The 16,377-nt window shown below is 48.1% G+C and overlaps 1 protein-coding gene across 3 annotated transcripts in view; it reads left to right on the top strand.

Moving 5' to 3' along the window:
• SDK2 (sidekick cell adhesion molecule 2) overlaps nt 1–16,377 on the top strand; it is a 178,089-nt gene that overhangs the window by 78,922 nt on the left and 82,790 nt on the right. For all 3 annotated transcript variants that reach the window (XM_084837570.1, XM_084837569.1, XM_084837568.1), the window contains 6 exons: nt 1,707–1,840; nt 7,290–7,401; nt 9,599–9,789; nt 10,680–10,763; nt 12,959–13,153; nt 15,494–15,610. In XM_084837570.1, the coding sequence (XP_084693696.1) occupies nt 1,707–1,840; nt 7,290–7,401; nt 9,599–9,789; nt 10,680–10,763; nt 12,959–13,153; nt 15,494–15,610 (833 nt within the window). The remainder of the gene's footprint in view (nt 1–1,706; nt 1,841–7,289; nt 7,402–9,598; nt 9,790–10,679; nt 10,764–12,958; nt 13,154–15,493; nt 15,611–16,377) is intronic.

Genomic DNA, 16,377 nt, shown 5'->3' with positions numbered 1-16,377 from the left:
AATGACGGGAGAGGGAGAGAAATCACCTATACAGCCTTAACCTTAGGCTCCTAGGAGGAAAAGCAGGATATAAATGTAATTAATACTTAATTAATTAATTAATCAGTGCATGTAAACACATGCATACACCAAATGAAATCATGAACACACTAAGGCTGCAATCCTAAACATACTTACTAAGGAATAAGCCCAAGTGAACACATTGGGACTTACATCTGAATAAACATGCATAGGATTGTGCTGTAATGGTGTTTTTGAAAAAAATAATAATCAACACCAAAAATACACTGATGGAAGTGCATACTTTCAGATATTTACACGTAGAGATATAGAACCTATTATTTATTACTTGACTGTATATCCCCCGCTGTCCTGAGGGCTGAGGCCAAGTAGCAGTACAGCATGATATGGAAATATTTGCCGGTATGCACCTAGTATGGTGCAGCTCAATTCCAGAAATGCCTTTATATTCCCTTTCAGTGGCTGAAAAACCCAACACATACCCCTAACCCAAGATTTTGCCTCGTGGAATGTTAAAAGGAAGGAATCATTAGGTATTTGCAAACCTAACCCAGACAACATCCCTACCACAATCACTAAAAGTAGCTTGGCCAATTGCATTTGACTTTATCCCAGAAAACAACAAGGAGTCAGTTCATAAGAAAAAGTGAAAGACTGGAGTCATAGCAACCCACAGGGTGTGTTAAAGTCCCTAAGTATGAGATGCCTGAAAAGCCAAACTCCTGTTGGGAACAAGCGGCTTTCCAAATTGGTTCCCACAGTGTCAGCCAAGCACATAATCTATACTGGACTCTTTGGGATGGGGCAGGGGGTGTTGAACCTCTTTCAGCATGGGGCACAAATTCCATTTTGGAGAAGTTCCCAGGGGTCACATGGGCAAGTTCCCTTACCCACCATTCCAGTGGTGGGTAAGGCCAAAGGCAAAAGAGATGGGGCTAAAAAAAACCCCAACCCCCCAGCATATTTTAGCTTAAAGCTCTTATTGTCAATAACTAAGGGCTTCTCCACATGAGTGATTTATTGCATGCTTGTGATTGGCCATTCACGGAAGTTTGCAGGTCCGTTACATGACGTCATCAACCTCCAGGATGTCTCCCGTGCCTTCCCCCGGTAATCTCACTTTTTAAAAGATTGGAGATAATGCACTATTTAAAATTATCACAGGCTATCCCCGTGTGTAAAGTCGCATTGCACTATAATGCAGCCACTTCATTTAACTTTATGGAGCATTGCCACAAGGGGATTTTTCAATTACAAATCACATGGTCGCCGTTGGTCGCTGTCTAAAGGAGCCCGTACTGAACACAGAAAGACTCCAGCAGAAGAAAGCCTGGTAAGGGTGCAGGTTTTTTCCTTAATGTAGAGATGCCCTCTGCCTCAAGAGAGGCATTTCTGGACAAAAAGCCAAGAAACTACCAGGTGATTGGTGGGTGGGGAAAGGGACATGGCTCTTTGGCGAACCCCAGAGGAGCTGGATTGGGTCCTCAGGAAGGCCAGATTTGGCCCTTGGGCCTGAGGTTCTGCTCCCCTGGGACAGGGGAGGTCAGCATTCCTAAGCCAATCACTACTTGGAAAAAAATCTGGATGGGTAGGGTGGAGGTGCATGCATCTCTAGCAACTTCCATTAAGGAGGACTGTCTTCCATCATGGAGCTCAGCTCTAAACACATTCTTCGTTCCCTTCAGAGCCATCACGCTGGAGAACACTCTTGTGATCCTGTCAACAGTGGCACCTGATGCTGGAAGGTACTATGTGCAGGCCGTGAATGACAAGAATGGAGATAATAAAACCAGCCAACCCATCACGCTCACCGTGGAGAGTAAGTGCCACTTGGGGTGAGGTGGGCGAGACCATCAAATTGAAAGTTGATAGCTTTTCTGGCAAGGGTTCTGTGCCTTTAGCAGCTGCATGGAAGACAGAAATTCAGCAGGTGCAGGGGAAGGATTAAGCACCTGTGCCCACCTGCCAAGCCTTACTTGCAACAGCCGTGGGATAGCGCACAATGAGACCAAGCTACTTTACAGGATCTGCTGGAAGCAACCATTGGGAGATGTACATATATTTATTTACCGCCGTGTGTGCACATGCATGTTTTTATGTGTATGCTCCTCCCTTTGGAGCACCTGAAATAAGCCACAGGCCTTTTGTTACTAAGGCTGCAATCCTGTGTACACTGGCTTGGGAATACTGAACTCAGTGGGGCTTCTTCTTGAGTAAACAGCGGGCTGTCTGTCACTGTCTTGCTGCTATTTTCCATGAACATAACGCTGTTCATTTACAAAGTGCTTTGCTATCTCTGCCACGTTTGCTTCCCATCAACCCTTTAGGGGAGATCATTCTATTTATTCTAGGTTTGTAGATGCAGTTAAGAGTGTGTCTTATCCAAAGTACAATGAATCCATGGCAGAGGTGAGACTTCAGTCCCGCATCAGAGGCAAGCTCTCCATCCGCTGGATCACACTGATTCTACTTGCAAAGAACCTTCTCTCTTTCAAAGGGAGTGGAAGCCTTGACCACTTCCATCTAGTGGTCAAGGCATCAACTTGTGACCGTTCTAGGTGGTTGAGCCCCTGCCTGCTTCAGCCGGTCACTTAACAGTGCAATCTTTCCCATGTTTACTTGGAAGAAAGTCCCACTGTGTTCAGTGAGGCTTACTCCCAGGCGTTAAAAGAGGGTTAGACAAATTCCTGGAGGAGAAGGCTATCAATGGCTACTAGTCCTGATGGCTATGTGCTACCTCTAGTACCAGAGGCAGTGAGCCTATATATACCAGTTGCTGGGGAACATGGGAGGGAGGGTGCTATCGCACTCATGCCCTGCTTGTGGGTTCCTGGTCAACAGCTGGTTGTCCACTGTGTGAACACAATGCTGGACTAGATGGACCCTTAGTCTGATCCAGCATGGCTCTTCCTATGTTCTTAAATGTGCATAGGATTGCAGCCTGAGTTTCTTGTTGCCTCAGTGATCCATGCATGAGGTCAAGAGCCTTGTGCAGTCTGGTGGATCTGTGTGAATAAATATGGTGCAGGTCACAAGGTGTCATGATGCTAACAAAATAAGAGTGACATTAGCCTAAACTGCATGCAAGATGGGCTAAGGAGGTAGTTTATGTCTTGCTTGTTTTTCTTGTAGACCCAACAGGTCCCTAAAGCTTAGCCTGTCGCCGGCATCTCTTTGCATCTGGCTTCTCTGTCGCTTCTGCTGGCTCGGGCCCAAATTTAATTTGCAGTAAATCTCTGGTGAAGCTCTGGCTGGTGCTGACTAAACATTTCTGCCGGCTCCGAATTTATTTAGACACTTTGGGCCGCAGCTACAAGAGCTCGGTGGCTCTAATTACATCACTGGCTTAGGCCCCCATCTCTGCTCCCTGCACCATCCATGCAGTCTCCCTGCTACCAGGATGCTTGTCCTCAGCATCAAGCATGGGAAGCAATACGGGATGTAGCGCTAAGGGAATCCTCCCAGCACACGTGAAATCCACAGGAATCAGCCCTCTGATTCCTCAGCCCGTCCGGAGGATATTTACTTCCCAGTTGTTTTATGTCTCCCAGACCTGGCTTTATATCCCCCTCCCCCTGCTTTGCCCCATTAATCTGGAGTGCTGTACCTCCGTGTGTAGTAAACGCCATAGTGCACGCCTTTATGGATTCAGCTATATCAGCAGCCTTGCAATCCCAGCCAACACATGAGGGGGAGGAGGGGTTTATCACTGCAATTATTTTGCTTTATGCACTTATCCTGTTGCTGCTGCTGCTGTTGCTGCTGCTTCCATTCTTTCTCTCCTTTCCTCTCTGATGCCCAGCTAGGGATGAGGAGCAGGTGGCAGAGCTCAGTAGAATTTCATGGTTGAGGTGAGCATTGGCTCTTAATTGGCTCTTCCAAGGGCTTCCAATCTATGTAAGGAAAACTAAAGGCCTACCTTGTAGGGCAGCTCCATTTTGCTGACCTGATAGGAGGGCTTGGGTAAGTTCCATCTCTTGTGTGAGCAAACTGGTCTCCACAAAAGTCTATTTCACCACCACCACCACCCAAGGCCCTACTCTCATCATAGAATCATAGAATAGTAGGGTTGTAAGGGGCCTACAAGACCACTGAGTCCATCCTCCTGCTCAATGCAGTAATCCAAGTCAGCGCATCCCCGACAGATGGCTGTCCAGCTTCATCTTGAACGCGACCAGTGTGGGAAAGCCCACTACCTCCGTAGGTAATTGGTTCCATTGTCGTATTGCTCTAACAGTCAGGATGTTTCTCCTGATGTTCAGCCAGAATCTGGCTTCCTGTAACTTGAGCCCATTATTCCATGTCCTGCACTCTGGGATGATCGAGAAGAGATCCTGGCCTTCCTCTCTGTGACAACCTTTCAAGTACTTGAAGAGCGCTATCATATCTCCCCTCAGTCTTCTCAAGGCTAAACATGCCTAGTTCTTTCAGTCTCTCCTCATAGGGCTTCGTTTCCAGTCCCCTGATCATCTTGATTGCCCTCCTCTGAACCCTGCCCAGCTTGCTTCCTTCTTAAAGTGTGGTGCCCAGAACTGGATACAGCACTCCAGATGAAGCCTAACCAGTGCTGAGTAGCGGGGAACTAGTACGTCCTGGGATTTGGAAGCTATGCTCCTATGAATGCAGCCCAAAAGAGCATTTGCCTTTTTTGCAGCCACATCACATTGTTGGCTCATATTCAGCTTGTGGTCGACAACAATTCCAAGATCCTTCTCGCTTGTAGTGTGGTTGAGCCACGTATTCCCCATCTTGTAACTGTGCATTTGGTTTCTTTTTCCGAGGTGCAGAACTTGGCATTTATCCCTGTTACATTTCATTCTGGTGTTTTCAGTCCAGCGCTCCAGTCTATCAAGATCACTTTGAATTTTGTTTCTGTCTTCCAGGGTATTAGCTATCCCGCCCAATGTTGTGTCATCTGCAAATTTGATCAGCATTCCCTGCACCTTCTCCTCCAAGTCATTAATAAAAATCTTGAGGAGCACTGGGCCCAGGACTGAGCCCTGTGGTACCCGGCTCATTAACCTTTCCCCAGTTTGAGAAGGTCCCATTGATAAGGCCAAGAACAAAGGAAGAGTACAGGCAGGTAGCACAGAATTGCAGGGATGGCGTCAGGAAGGTTAAAGCTGAGAACGAGCTGAGGTTAGCGAGGGATGCTAACAGCAACAAAAAGGCTTTCTTCAGATACGTGCATAGTAAAAGACAAAGGAAAGAAATTGGGGTTCAGCTATTAAATAAGGATGGCAAAATGATAACAGATGGCAAAGAAAAGGCAGAAATTCTCAATTCCTACTTTGGCTCAGTCTTCTAAAAAGAGGGTCTATGAGCCCCCTGCCAAAGGCGAAGTACAGGCTGAAGGGGCAGGATTGCAGCTTGAGATTGATAGGCATATGGCCAAGGAACACCTAATTACTTTGAATGAGTTCAAATCTCCAGGACCAGATGAACTGCATTCTAGAGTAATAAAGGAACTGGCAGAAAAACTCTCAGAGCCATTGTTTATTCTCTTTGAGAAATCATCGAGGACGGGTGAAGTGCCAGGTGACTGGAGGAGGGCTAATGTGGTCCCTATCTTCAAAAAGGGTAAAAAGGAGGAACCTGGGAACTACAGACCAGTCAGTCTGACATCAATCCCTGGGAAAATTCTGGAGCAGATTATACAGCAATCCATCTGTAAGCACCTTGAAAACAATGCCGTGATTACTCGAAGCCAACATGGATTTGTCAAGAACAAATCCTGCCAGACAAATCTGTTCTCATTTTTCGATCAGGTAACCTCCCTTGTGGACTGTGGGAATGCTGTGGACGTAATATACCTTGACTTCAACAAAGCTTTCAACAAAGTGCCCCATGATCTCCTGATGAGCAAACTAGCTCAAAGTGGGCTAGATGAAACAACGATCCGATGGATCCACAGTTGGCTATAGAATCGGACTCAAAGAGTACTTATCAATGGGATCGTCTCAAACTGGGGAGAGGTTAATGAGCCGGGTACCACAGGGCTCAGTCCTGGGCCCAATACTCTTCAACATTTTTATTAATGACTTGGAGGAGGAGGTGCAGGGAATGCTGATCAGATTTGCAGATGACACAACATTGGGCGGGATAGCTAATACCCTGGACGACAGAAACAAAATTCAAAGTGATCTTGATAGACTGGAGCGCTGAGCTGAAAACACCAGAATGAAATGTAACAGGGATAAATGCCAAGTTCTGCACCTCGGAAAAAGAAACCAAATGCACAGTTACAAGATGGGGGATACATGGCTCAACCACACTACAAGCGAGAAGGATTTTGGAATTGTTGTCGATCACAAGCTGAATATGAGCCAACAATGTGATATGGCTACAAAAAAGGCAAATGCTCTTTTGGGCTGCATTCATAGAAGCATAGCTTCCAAATCCCGGGAAGTACTAGTTCCCCTCTACTCAGCACTGGTTAGGCCTCTTCTGGAGTACTGTGTCCTGTTCTGGGGACCGCACTTTAAGAAGGATGCAGACAAGCTGGAGGGGGTTCAGAGGAGGGCAATCAAGATGATCAGGGGACTGGAAACAAAGCCGTATGAAGAGAGACTGAAAGAACTGGGCATGTTTAGCCTTGAGAAGCGAAGACTGAGGGGAGATATGATAACGCTCTTCAAGTACTTGAAAGGTTGTCACAGAGAGGAAGGCCAGGATCTCTTCTTGATCATCCCAGAGTGCAGGACACGGAAGAATGATTCCGGCTGAACATCAGGAAAAACCTCCTGACTGTTAGAGCAATATGACAATGGAACCAATTACCTGGGGAGGTGGTGGGCTCTCCCACACTGGAGGCCTTCAAGACGAGGCTGGACAGCCATCTGTCAGAGATGCTCTGGTTTGGATTCCTGCACTGAGCAGGGGGTTGGGCTTGATGGCTTTGTAGGCCCCTTCCAACCCTATGATTCTATGAGTCTGTAAGGCTGGTGTAGCATGGCACTGAGATGGGTGGTGTAGGCATGTATGCTGGGAACGTTTAGGAGGAATGGTAAGGCTTGGCTAAAAAATTAAGAATCCTCTTAAACCTTTTGACTCCAAAAGGATGCTTAAAGCAGCCTACAGAGGTGGCTCCTGCTTGCTCAGACTGCTATCCCATTGATCCAAACAAGCTAGGGCTCCTCAATAGCTCAGACCAGAGGGAGGAGTTCTTAAAGGACCAGTGTGCCTTCTGTGTGGACTACAGCCTGTGAATGTTTCTGTCTTGTGCATGAACCAGTGTCCAGTGTCAATACCACTCCATTCTTCCTCAGATGTAGGTGGCCCAGCTGATCCCATTGCACCAACCATCATTATTCCACCACACAACACCAGTGTAGTCTCTGGGACTTCAGAAGTGACCCTGGAGTGCGTGGCCAATGCCAGGTAAGTCTCTACCTCGCCACCATGCTCTGCAGCTGACATCTCGTGGCTGTGGGTGACTGTAAGGCAGAGTGGCTATGGAACTTAGAAGGTGATCACATGGTCTGGCAGAAGCCCGCTTCCCCATAGAGCATCAAAACCACAGTGGGTTCTGCTCCAGCCCCTGTGACTAGGGATGTACGAAAGTCACTTACCTTTTAACGAAATGTAATTCGAGGTGGGGGGAGGCGCTCTGTCCCTCCCCCCCGAAATTCTGGCTGGGGGGGAGGCGTTCCCCCCCTCCCCCCCTGGATCCTGGCTGTCCAGGTCTGCAAATGGTGGTGGCCATAGCCGCCGCCGTTTGCATCCCTGCAGTCAGCCGTGATAGGCTACGTAAATCTTTACGTAGCCTATCATGGCTGAGTAAAACAAAAAACTGCACGTATGCAAATGGCGGCGCCCATGGGCGCCGCCATTTGCGTTCCTTATTTTGGCACGTCTAGTCTACATAAACATTTACGTAGACTACGGCGAAAATAAGGGGAACGCAAATAGCGTAGATGCTACGCTATTTGCGTTCCCCTTATTTTCGCCGTAGTCTGCGTAAATGTTTATGTAGACTAGACGTGCCAAAATAAGGAACGCAAATGGCGGCGCCCATGGGCGCCTCCATTTGCATACACACGGTTGTGTTTTTTTTGTTTTACTCAGCCATGATAGGCTACGTAAACATTTTCGTAGCCTATCACGGTATTTTTTAAAAATCTAGCCGTGATAGGCTACGTAAATCTTTACGTAGCCTATCACGTGTTTTTTTTTTACTGGAAATGGCGGCGGCGGCAGCCAGTCAGAAGACCGGCTGCCGCAGCCGCCGCCACCGAACCGCCACCGCCGCCACCGCCGCCAGGAAGATTCGCCCAAGGTAAGTCCCGTCCGGGGGGGGCGGGGGCGTAGACCATTTCGCCACCGATTTCGGGGGGCTGAATGCGCTGGCATTTGGCCTCCCTGAGATTCGAGGCGAAATTCTCTGACATCCCTACCTGTGACCCCTCCAGCAGGATTGAAGTACTGATTCATGGGTGCAAAGCTACGATCTGAGAAACAACCCATTTTAGGCCGTCAGATGTGCTCTGCCAGCATCTCCCCCACCCCACCCCCTGCCCTTCTTGGCCACTTAGATTTATTTATTATTTATTTATTACTTTTATATCCCACTTTTCCTCTAAAGAGCCCGAGGCACCATACATGATCCGCCACCTCCTCTCCATTTTATCCTCACAGTGGCTGTGTAAGGTAGGTTAGCCTTAGAGTCAGTGACGAGCCCAAAGTCACCCAGTGTCAGGGTGGACACTGAGCCCATAGAACCTCAGAGCAGTTCTGATTCTTTGGAGGAATAGCCGTCCGTGGGAGAGGAGCGCACTCATCCCTCCCAGGCCCTGCAGCTGGCAGAGATTCCTCCTGCCGGCATTCCAGACATAGATAGCAGTCCTGGGAGTGAAAGAGCGCAGGAGGAGGGCTGGCTGGATGCTCGACGCAGATGCAAGGAGCGACGAGCTATGAAGGGCGCAGAAAGGAGGCATAGCGCCCGTTTGGCGCACAAGCAACGGTCGCGTCCAGAGGACCCAAGTGAAAGGGGGAGGGACTCTCCCTAGCCCATAAGTTCGCCTGCAAGTGATTCTCGTTCAAACGGGGACCACCTGTTTCCAACCCAGGGCATAGGTTACTCTGCTGTTCATAGCTTAGTCGCTGGTGATAGAGTTATTAAGTTGTAAAAGGAATAAAGCCTTGAAAAGAATCCTTTGTCTGTGTCTGGAGTTGGCTACTGGAGTAGACTGAAAGAGGCCGGCTAGGGCCCCCTGACACCCAGTGAACTTCGTGGCCAAGTAGGGATTAGAACCCGGATCTCCTAAGTACCAGTCAAGCACTGTAACCACTACACTGCACTGGCTCTTAACACTACAATCAGCCTGTGAAGTGTAATCCAGTGAGAGATGTTTTCCACCTGCAGTCCCTCATGCCAGACACTTTGTACCTATAAAAAGAGCTTAATCTCTTTGCCCAGGGTTGATGTGCGTTTACACGTATTTCATTTGCACTTGAACTGGGATACTAGGTATGCATTTCCTCAGGTTGTAGAGATCTTTGGCGTCCGGTGTGTCATCCAGTGACACTGGCCCCATTGAAAAGGGGCTGCCTCCTCACAGGCTTCTCTGCTAACCAGGCCACTCATCAAGCTGCACATCATCTGGAAAAAGGGCGGGATCCCAGTGTCCTCTGGCATCAGCGACTACAACCGGCGCCTGACCATCCTCAATCCCTCGCTGAGTGACAGTGGCTACTACGAGTGTGAAGCTGTTCTGCGCAGCAGTAGCGTGCCCTCTGTGGTTCGGGGAGCCTATCTCTCTGTGCTGGGTAAGGATGGGTACAGGCAAACAGGATGTGGGAGGAAGCATGGATGTCAATGAGTCTGGGCACTTTGACTCAAGTTCTGGTACCCTCAGCCCAAGTCATGCCACCGCCTGAGGTGGGCAAGCAAAGGCTTCCCACCCAATTGGGCCACTGCCCCAAGGCTACCACCCCACTGTCTCTGCCAGTGTGCCTGATACCAGTCACTCACATCATCTCCCCACTCAGCGAGCCTAGCTTTCCTGATCCTGGTGATGGCATCAGCAGGTTTTAAAGGAAGAGCTGTGCTCCTGCTCAGCTCTGCAGCATCAGACTGTGCCGCAGGTGGCCACGATTTTAGATCCCCCAAAATGCAATGCCCGAAATGACATTGTCACATTGGGCATTGCATTTTGGGCAGTTTAAAATGGCGATGGAGATGGTGGTGGAAGGAGCTCGGACAAGTGGTGGGGGTGTACTCGTTTTGCTGCCACTCCCAATCTCCTGCCTGAGACAAGAGGCTCACAGAGCCTCATGATAGGGACAGCCTTGGGTGCTGTTAGATCTCTAAGGGTGAACTTTGTAAAAAACAACAACAACATTGGATTGAAAAGTATCAGCAAAATACATATATAAATATATGTAAGCCGATGTACACTCAGTCAAAACATGGGTCCATCTAGCCCAGTATAGTCTATTTTGATTGACAACCTGTCTCAGGGAGGGGAGGGGGTCATTCCCATCACCTGCTACCAGATCCTTTTGGCCAGAGATGCCATGGATTGAATGTGGGACCTTCTGCATGCAAAGCAGAGGCTCCACCACTGGGCTATTGCTCTTTCCCATAAAATAAGTGGGGGTTCTGCTAATAGTTTGGTACAAAGGACACAGTCCCGGGTTTGGGTTCTCTCTTACAGAGCCACCCCAGTTCACCAAGGAACCAGAGAGGCACATCACAGCTGAGATGGAGAAGGTGGTGCAGATTCCATGCCAGGCCAAAGGTAATTTTCTCATTCACTTGTTAGGGATCTTCCGGATCAATTCAGCTTCAAGCCAGGGCAGTTAATTGTACAATTCTAGCACTCACTATGCTAGAAACCTGGGAATTTGAACAAACAGTTTACCATAAGAACTCCATCTGGGAGATTTCAACACAGGGGTGAGTGAGGAAGGGGTTGCAGAACACCTGCCATTCACATGCTGCTTCCCCATTTAAAAACAACAACAGCAACAACCTTTCACATAAACATAAGCAAATTTCTACCCCCATCAAGCTGCAAAGGTAACCTTGAAAAGACAGCCTGAACAAAACAAGTGTGACACAGTGACATGTGCCTGAGTCTGCAGACAGCCTCAGACAGGAGCCCAGAACAGGATGGCAACTTCATTCGCAGCAGGTGAAATTATGTCAACATTCACACACCCTGTGAAATGAGCAGAGAAAGGAGCTCAAGAAAGTTCCAAAGCCTGCGAAGAAGAAACTGTGAACTTAAACTGCAAGATACCAGCCTGAGCTTACAGCATAGCAGGCATTTTCTACCAATAGTCTAGCCAGGATATTGAGTTCCCAAAGAATATTGTGGAGGCTTCAGTTTTTTATTTATTTTACAAATGTATATATACTGCCCTTTAGTGGATACTTTCCAGAGTGTTTCACACTACAAGAAGGTCATAAAAATACAATAAAACAACCAGCAAAGTAAAAGCAGCAGGAAAAAAAGTCAGATACTAAAAGAAAACTCAAATGTTAAAAGCCTGGCAAAATAAAAGGGTCTTCCCCCAGAACCAAAACAGTATTAAATTAGGTGCCAAGAGAGGCTCCCTGAGGAAAGAGTTCTATTAAAAGGAGGCCACAACAGCTAAGGCCCTTTCTTCCGTTGCCTCTTCTTGCCACACTCAGATGGTACCTGGAGGAGAACCCCTGAAGATTATCTTAGTGCAGCCTTCCCCAACCTGGTGCCTTTAGATGTTTTGGGCAACAACTCCCAGCATTCCTGAGCATTGGCCATTGTGACTGGGGCTGATGGGAACTGAAGTCCAAAACATCTGGAGGGCACCTGTTTGGGGAAGGCTGTCTTAGTGTATGGGCAGATTGGTTTGAAAATAGGCAACTGTGATCTTAAATTTTATTTATTTATTTATTTAATTTCTATACTGCCCAATAGCCAAAGCTCTCTGGGCGGTTCACAAAAACAGGGTGCTAAACTCCTCCGAGACTTGCTCTAAGTGTTCTTTCTGTGTTGGACCCAGATAAGGGGATCCTGAGGCTTCTTGTACTATGCAGCTCCATTTTTTTTCCTTGTTGATTCATCTAAAGATTCTGTTTTTTACTTGGGATTATTAAGTCCATGTTTCTACAATAATTGGAGCAAAACTGAAATTGTTTGACCAGGGATTTAGAGGGGGAAAGAGCAGAGGGACTTTTTCCAATTGCATTTGCGTATAATTCGATCCGCTATAGATATCCATTGCCCCTGTGGTATTTTGGACTCCAGTGCCATATTCATGGGATTTGAATGTGATGCCAAGAGATGTGTTTTCCAAATGTGACTCTCGGGATGCTTCCAGACAGAGGGCACCTTGTGGTACCAATTAGAAGACATGGTGCAGCTGTTCCATCTTTTTCTCCTTAATGGATTTTCTACAATAAGAAAAAAAGATGGAAGAAGTGGTGGGAAAACATGGAAGGATCACCAGTGGAAGACGACGTCATCTGGACACCATTCCATGAATGAGGCAGGGCAATAGCACAATAAAAGCCTCATCTGGAAGAAACCCAAGTGTCAGAAGTGTAGGGATTGTAGGTTTAAAGCAGAAGGGATGCGCTGTGGGCTGAGGGGGTTATGGAAATTCAGCCAGTAAGCTGGCAGGGATAGGCTACCCAGCACCCTCCACTCTCATAATCCCTGACCATTGGCCATGCTGGTCGGGGTTGATGGGAGTTGTAGTCCAAAGCACCTGGAGGGAACAGATTGCCTACCTGTGCTTTAGAGAGAGCTGTGTACACAGACCTCATGTCAAGATTCCAACGATACGAAATGCATTGGAGCGAGAGGGCAATACATGCAAAAGTCAGCGCTCATTACTCCATCACTGTCTAATGGCACTGTCTGTTCTATTTTATTTTATTTCCTTTGGTATATCTCAATCCATTCACAGCATTTATATAACACCATAAAAATGCTTTGCATTGCAGGTGTGCCTCCACCCAGCATGTTCTGGTACAAGGATGCCGTGCTGCTTGGAGTGGAGAAGCTGGCCCGTTTCCGGCTCCTTGCCAACGGGAGCCTGCAGATCAGTGGGCTGGTGCCAGATGATACGGGCATGTTCCAGTGTTTTGCCCGCAATGCTGCCGGCGAGGTGCAGTCCTCCACGTACCTGGCCGTCACCAGTAGGTGTCAGTGAGTGATTTGCCTGTAGCTTGCCCTGGAGGGAGGCATCCCAGTTTTTTTTTTCCAGGACCTACCACTAGGGGTGGGTGGACTGTGAGAATCGGGGGTTTAATAGTTGGGGAGCTCTACAGCACAGAGCAGAGGGCAGGTTAGTGGGGAAATGGGTAGTACTGCAGGAAGCAGGATAGACCTGTCAGCAAGGATCCTGCAAAGCACTGTGGGAAGTGAGTGTTATTTTTGACAGAGGACCCTTGGGCTGCAGGATAGGAAGAAGGTCAAATCAGAATAAGCTATTAAGTAAGGATGGCAAAATGATAACAGATGACAAAGAAAAGGCAGAAGTGCTCAATTCCGACTTTGGCTCAGTCTTCTCCCAAAAGAGGGTCTATGACCCCCCTGGCAAAGGCGAAGTACAGGCTGAAGGGGCAGGATTGCAGCTTGAGATCCATAGGCATATGGTCAAGGAACACCTAATTACTTGGAATGAGTTCAAATCTCCAGGGCCAGATGAACTTCACCCTAGAGTAATAAAGGAACTGGCAGAAGAACTCTCAGAACCGCTGTCTATTCTCTTTGCGAAATCTTGGAGGACGGGGGAAGTGCCAGATGACTGGACGAGGGCTAATGTGGTCCCTATCTTCAAGAAGGGTAAAAAGGAGGAACCTGGGAACTACAGACCAGTCAGTCTGGCATCAATCCCTGGGAAAATTCTGGAGCAGATTATACAGCAATCCATCTGTAAGCACCTTGAAAACAATGCCGTGATTACTCGAAGCCAACGTGGATTTGTCAAGAACAAATCCTGCCAGATGAATCTGATCTTATTTTTGGATCAGGTAACCTCCCTTGTGGACTGTGGGAATGCTGTAGACATAATATACCTCAGCTTCAGCAAAAGTTTCGACAAAGTGCCCCATGATCTCCTGATGAGCAAACTAGCTCAAAGTGGGCTAGATGAAACAACGATCCGGTGGATCCACAGTTGGCTACAGAATCGGACTCAAAGAGTGCTTATCAATGGGATCGTCTCAAACTGGGGAGAGGTAACGAGCGGGGTACTGCAGGGCTCAGTCCTGGGCCCAGTACTCTTCAACATTTTTATTAATGACTTGGAGGAGGAGGTGCAGGGAATGCTGATCAGATTTGCAGATGACACAACATTGAGCGGGATAGCTAATACTTTGGAAGACAGAAACAAAATTCAAAGTGATCTTAATAGACTGGAGCGCTGGGCAGAAAACAAACACCAGAATAAAATGTAATAGGGATAAATGCCAAATTCTGCACCTCGGAAAAAGAAACCAAATGCACAGTTACAAGATGGGGGATACGTGGCTCAACCACACTACAAGCGAGAAGGATCTTGGAATTGTTGTCGATCACAAGCTGAATATGAGCCAACAATGTGACATGGCTGCAAAAAAGGCAAATGCTATTTTGGGCTGCATTCATAGAAGCATAGCTTCCAAATCCCGGGAAGTACTAGTTCCCCTCTACTCAGCACTGGTTAGGCCTCATTTGGAGTACTGTGTCCAGTTGTGGGCACTGCACTTTAAGAAGGGTGCAGACAAGCTGGAGAGGGTTCAGAGGAGGGCAACCAAGATGATCAGGGGACTGGAAACAAAGCCCTATGAAGAGAGACTGAAAGAACTGGGCATGTTTAGCCTTGAGAAGCGAAGACTGAGGGGAGATATGATAGCACTCTTCAAGTACTTGAAAGGTTGTCCCAGAGAGGAAGGCCAGGATCTCTTCTCGATCATCCCAGAGTGCAGGACACGGAAGAAAGGCTCAAGTTACAGGAAGCCAGACTCCGGCAGAACATCAGGAAAAACTTCCTGGCTGTTAGAGCAATATGACAATGGAACCAATTACCTGGGAAGGTGGTGGGCTCTCCCACACTGGAGGCCTTCAAGACGAGGCTGGACAGCCATTTGTCAGGGATGCTCTGACTTGGATTCCTGCATTGAGCAGGGGGTTGGACTCGATGGCATTGTAGGCCCCTTCCAACCCTACTGTTCTATGATTCTATGAGAAGCAAACTTTCAGGGGCAGAGTGAGGCTATCGTAGACAGGATGTTGTTTCGAGGAGCAAAATGGATGCTTTTTGGGAGGGGTCATTTGGGGTTGGGGAGGAGGGGGCCTGCACAAGGTGCATTCAAAGCACCATGTGTTCTGGGGCCTTATTTAGAGCTCCTTCTCACCTTTCTTTTATCTCCTGTTCAGCAATGGTGGGTCCAGAGGGGTGGGGGAAGGAAAAATGGATGCTCCTTTGTGCTGACTGCTAGGCAATTTACAACCCATCCCATAGGCATTTACCCTGCCTCTTTCCCCCACCACAGGCATTGCCCCCAACATAACCAAAGGGCCCCTGGACAGCACAGTGATTGACGGGATGGCTGTGGTGCTCAGCTGTGAGACTTCAGGGGCTCCCAGACCAGCTATCACCTGGCAGAAAGGTAATGGTGAGTTGGGAAACGATTCACATTTTTACAAAGCTGTTTGTAAGAATCAGGCATGGAAGTAAGTAAGATCTCTTCAAAGGGCCTGTAGCTCAGGGGCAGAGCACGTGCTTTGCATGCAGAAGGCCCCAGGTGCCATCTCTGCCTTCTCCACTTGAAAGACAAAGGCTCTCGGGTAGCAGGTGATGGGAAGGCCCACAGCCTGAGGCCCTGGGGAGCTAGTGCCAGACAGAGGAGACAATACTAGGCTTGAATGACCAATGGCCTGCCTTGTTATGAGGCAAGTTCACATGCTCGAGGCCTCCTTGCACCTACAGACCAGCCTTCCCCAACCTGGTACCATCTGGAGGGGAAGATGTGAGTTGTAGTCCAGCATACCTGGAGGGCACCAGGTTGGGGAAGGCAGCTATAGACTGTCCATGAAGTGGGGATCTCGAGCCACCTGTTATGGACCTCATACTGATAAGCTTGACCAGATACACGATGGATGTCCAAGTAGTTTATTCCAGATGTGGCTTTAGATCAGAGAGTTTCCTTCAGAAGGACCGGGCTTTCTCGGTTGCTGCTAGATGCCTCTGGTGTAAGAGGGAGAAAAAAGAAAGCTGTGGGCAAAGGAGGTATGGAGACTGTATTTCAAGACTCTGGAAGGTGCTAGCAAACCTGATGAATCACCTTCAGGCAAGGCCTTAGGCTAGCTAGATTCCCTGCCCAGTTATCTATGACCCATATCCTGATTCTTTGCCTCCTGGTGGAGTCAGGGCATA

The sequence above is a fragment of the Heloderma suspectum genome, chromosome 2 (assembly GCF_057233095.1).
Source record: "Heloderma suspectum isolate Gila_16-S chromosome 2, 16-S_ref, whole genome shotgun sequence".
Taxonomy (NCBI): Eukaryota; Metazoa; Chordata; class Lepidosauria; order Squamata; family Helodermatidae; genus Heloderma; species Heloderma suspectum.
The sequence above is the reverse complement of the archived record's forward strand: the minus strand, read 5'-3'. Positions and strand labels throughout refer to the sequence as shown.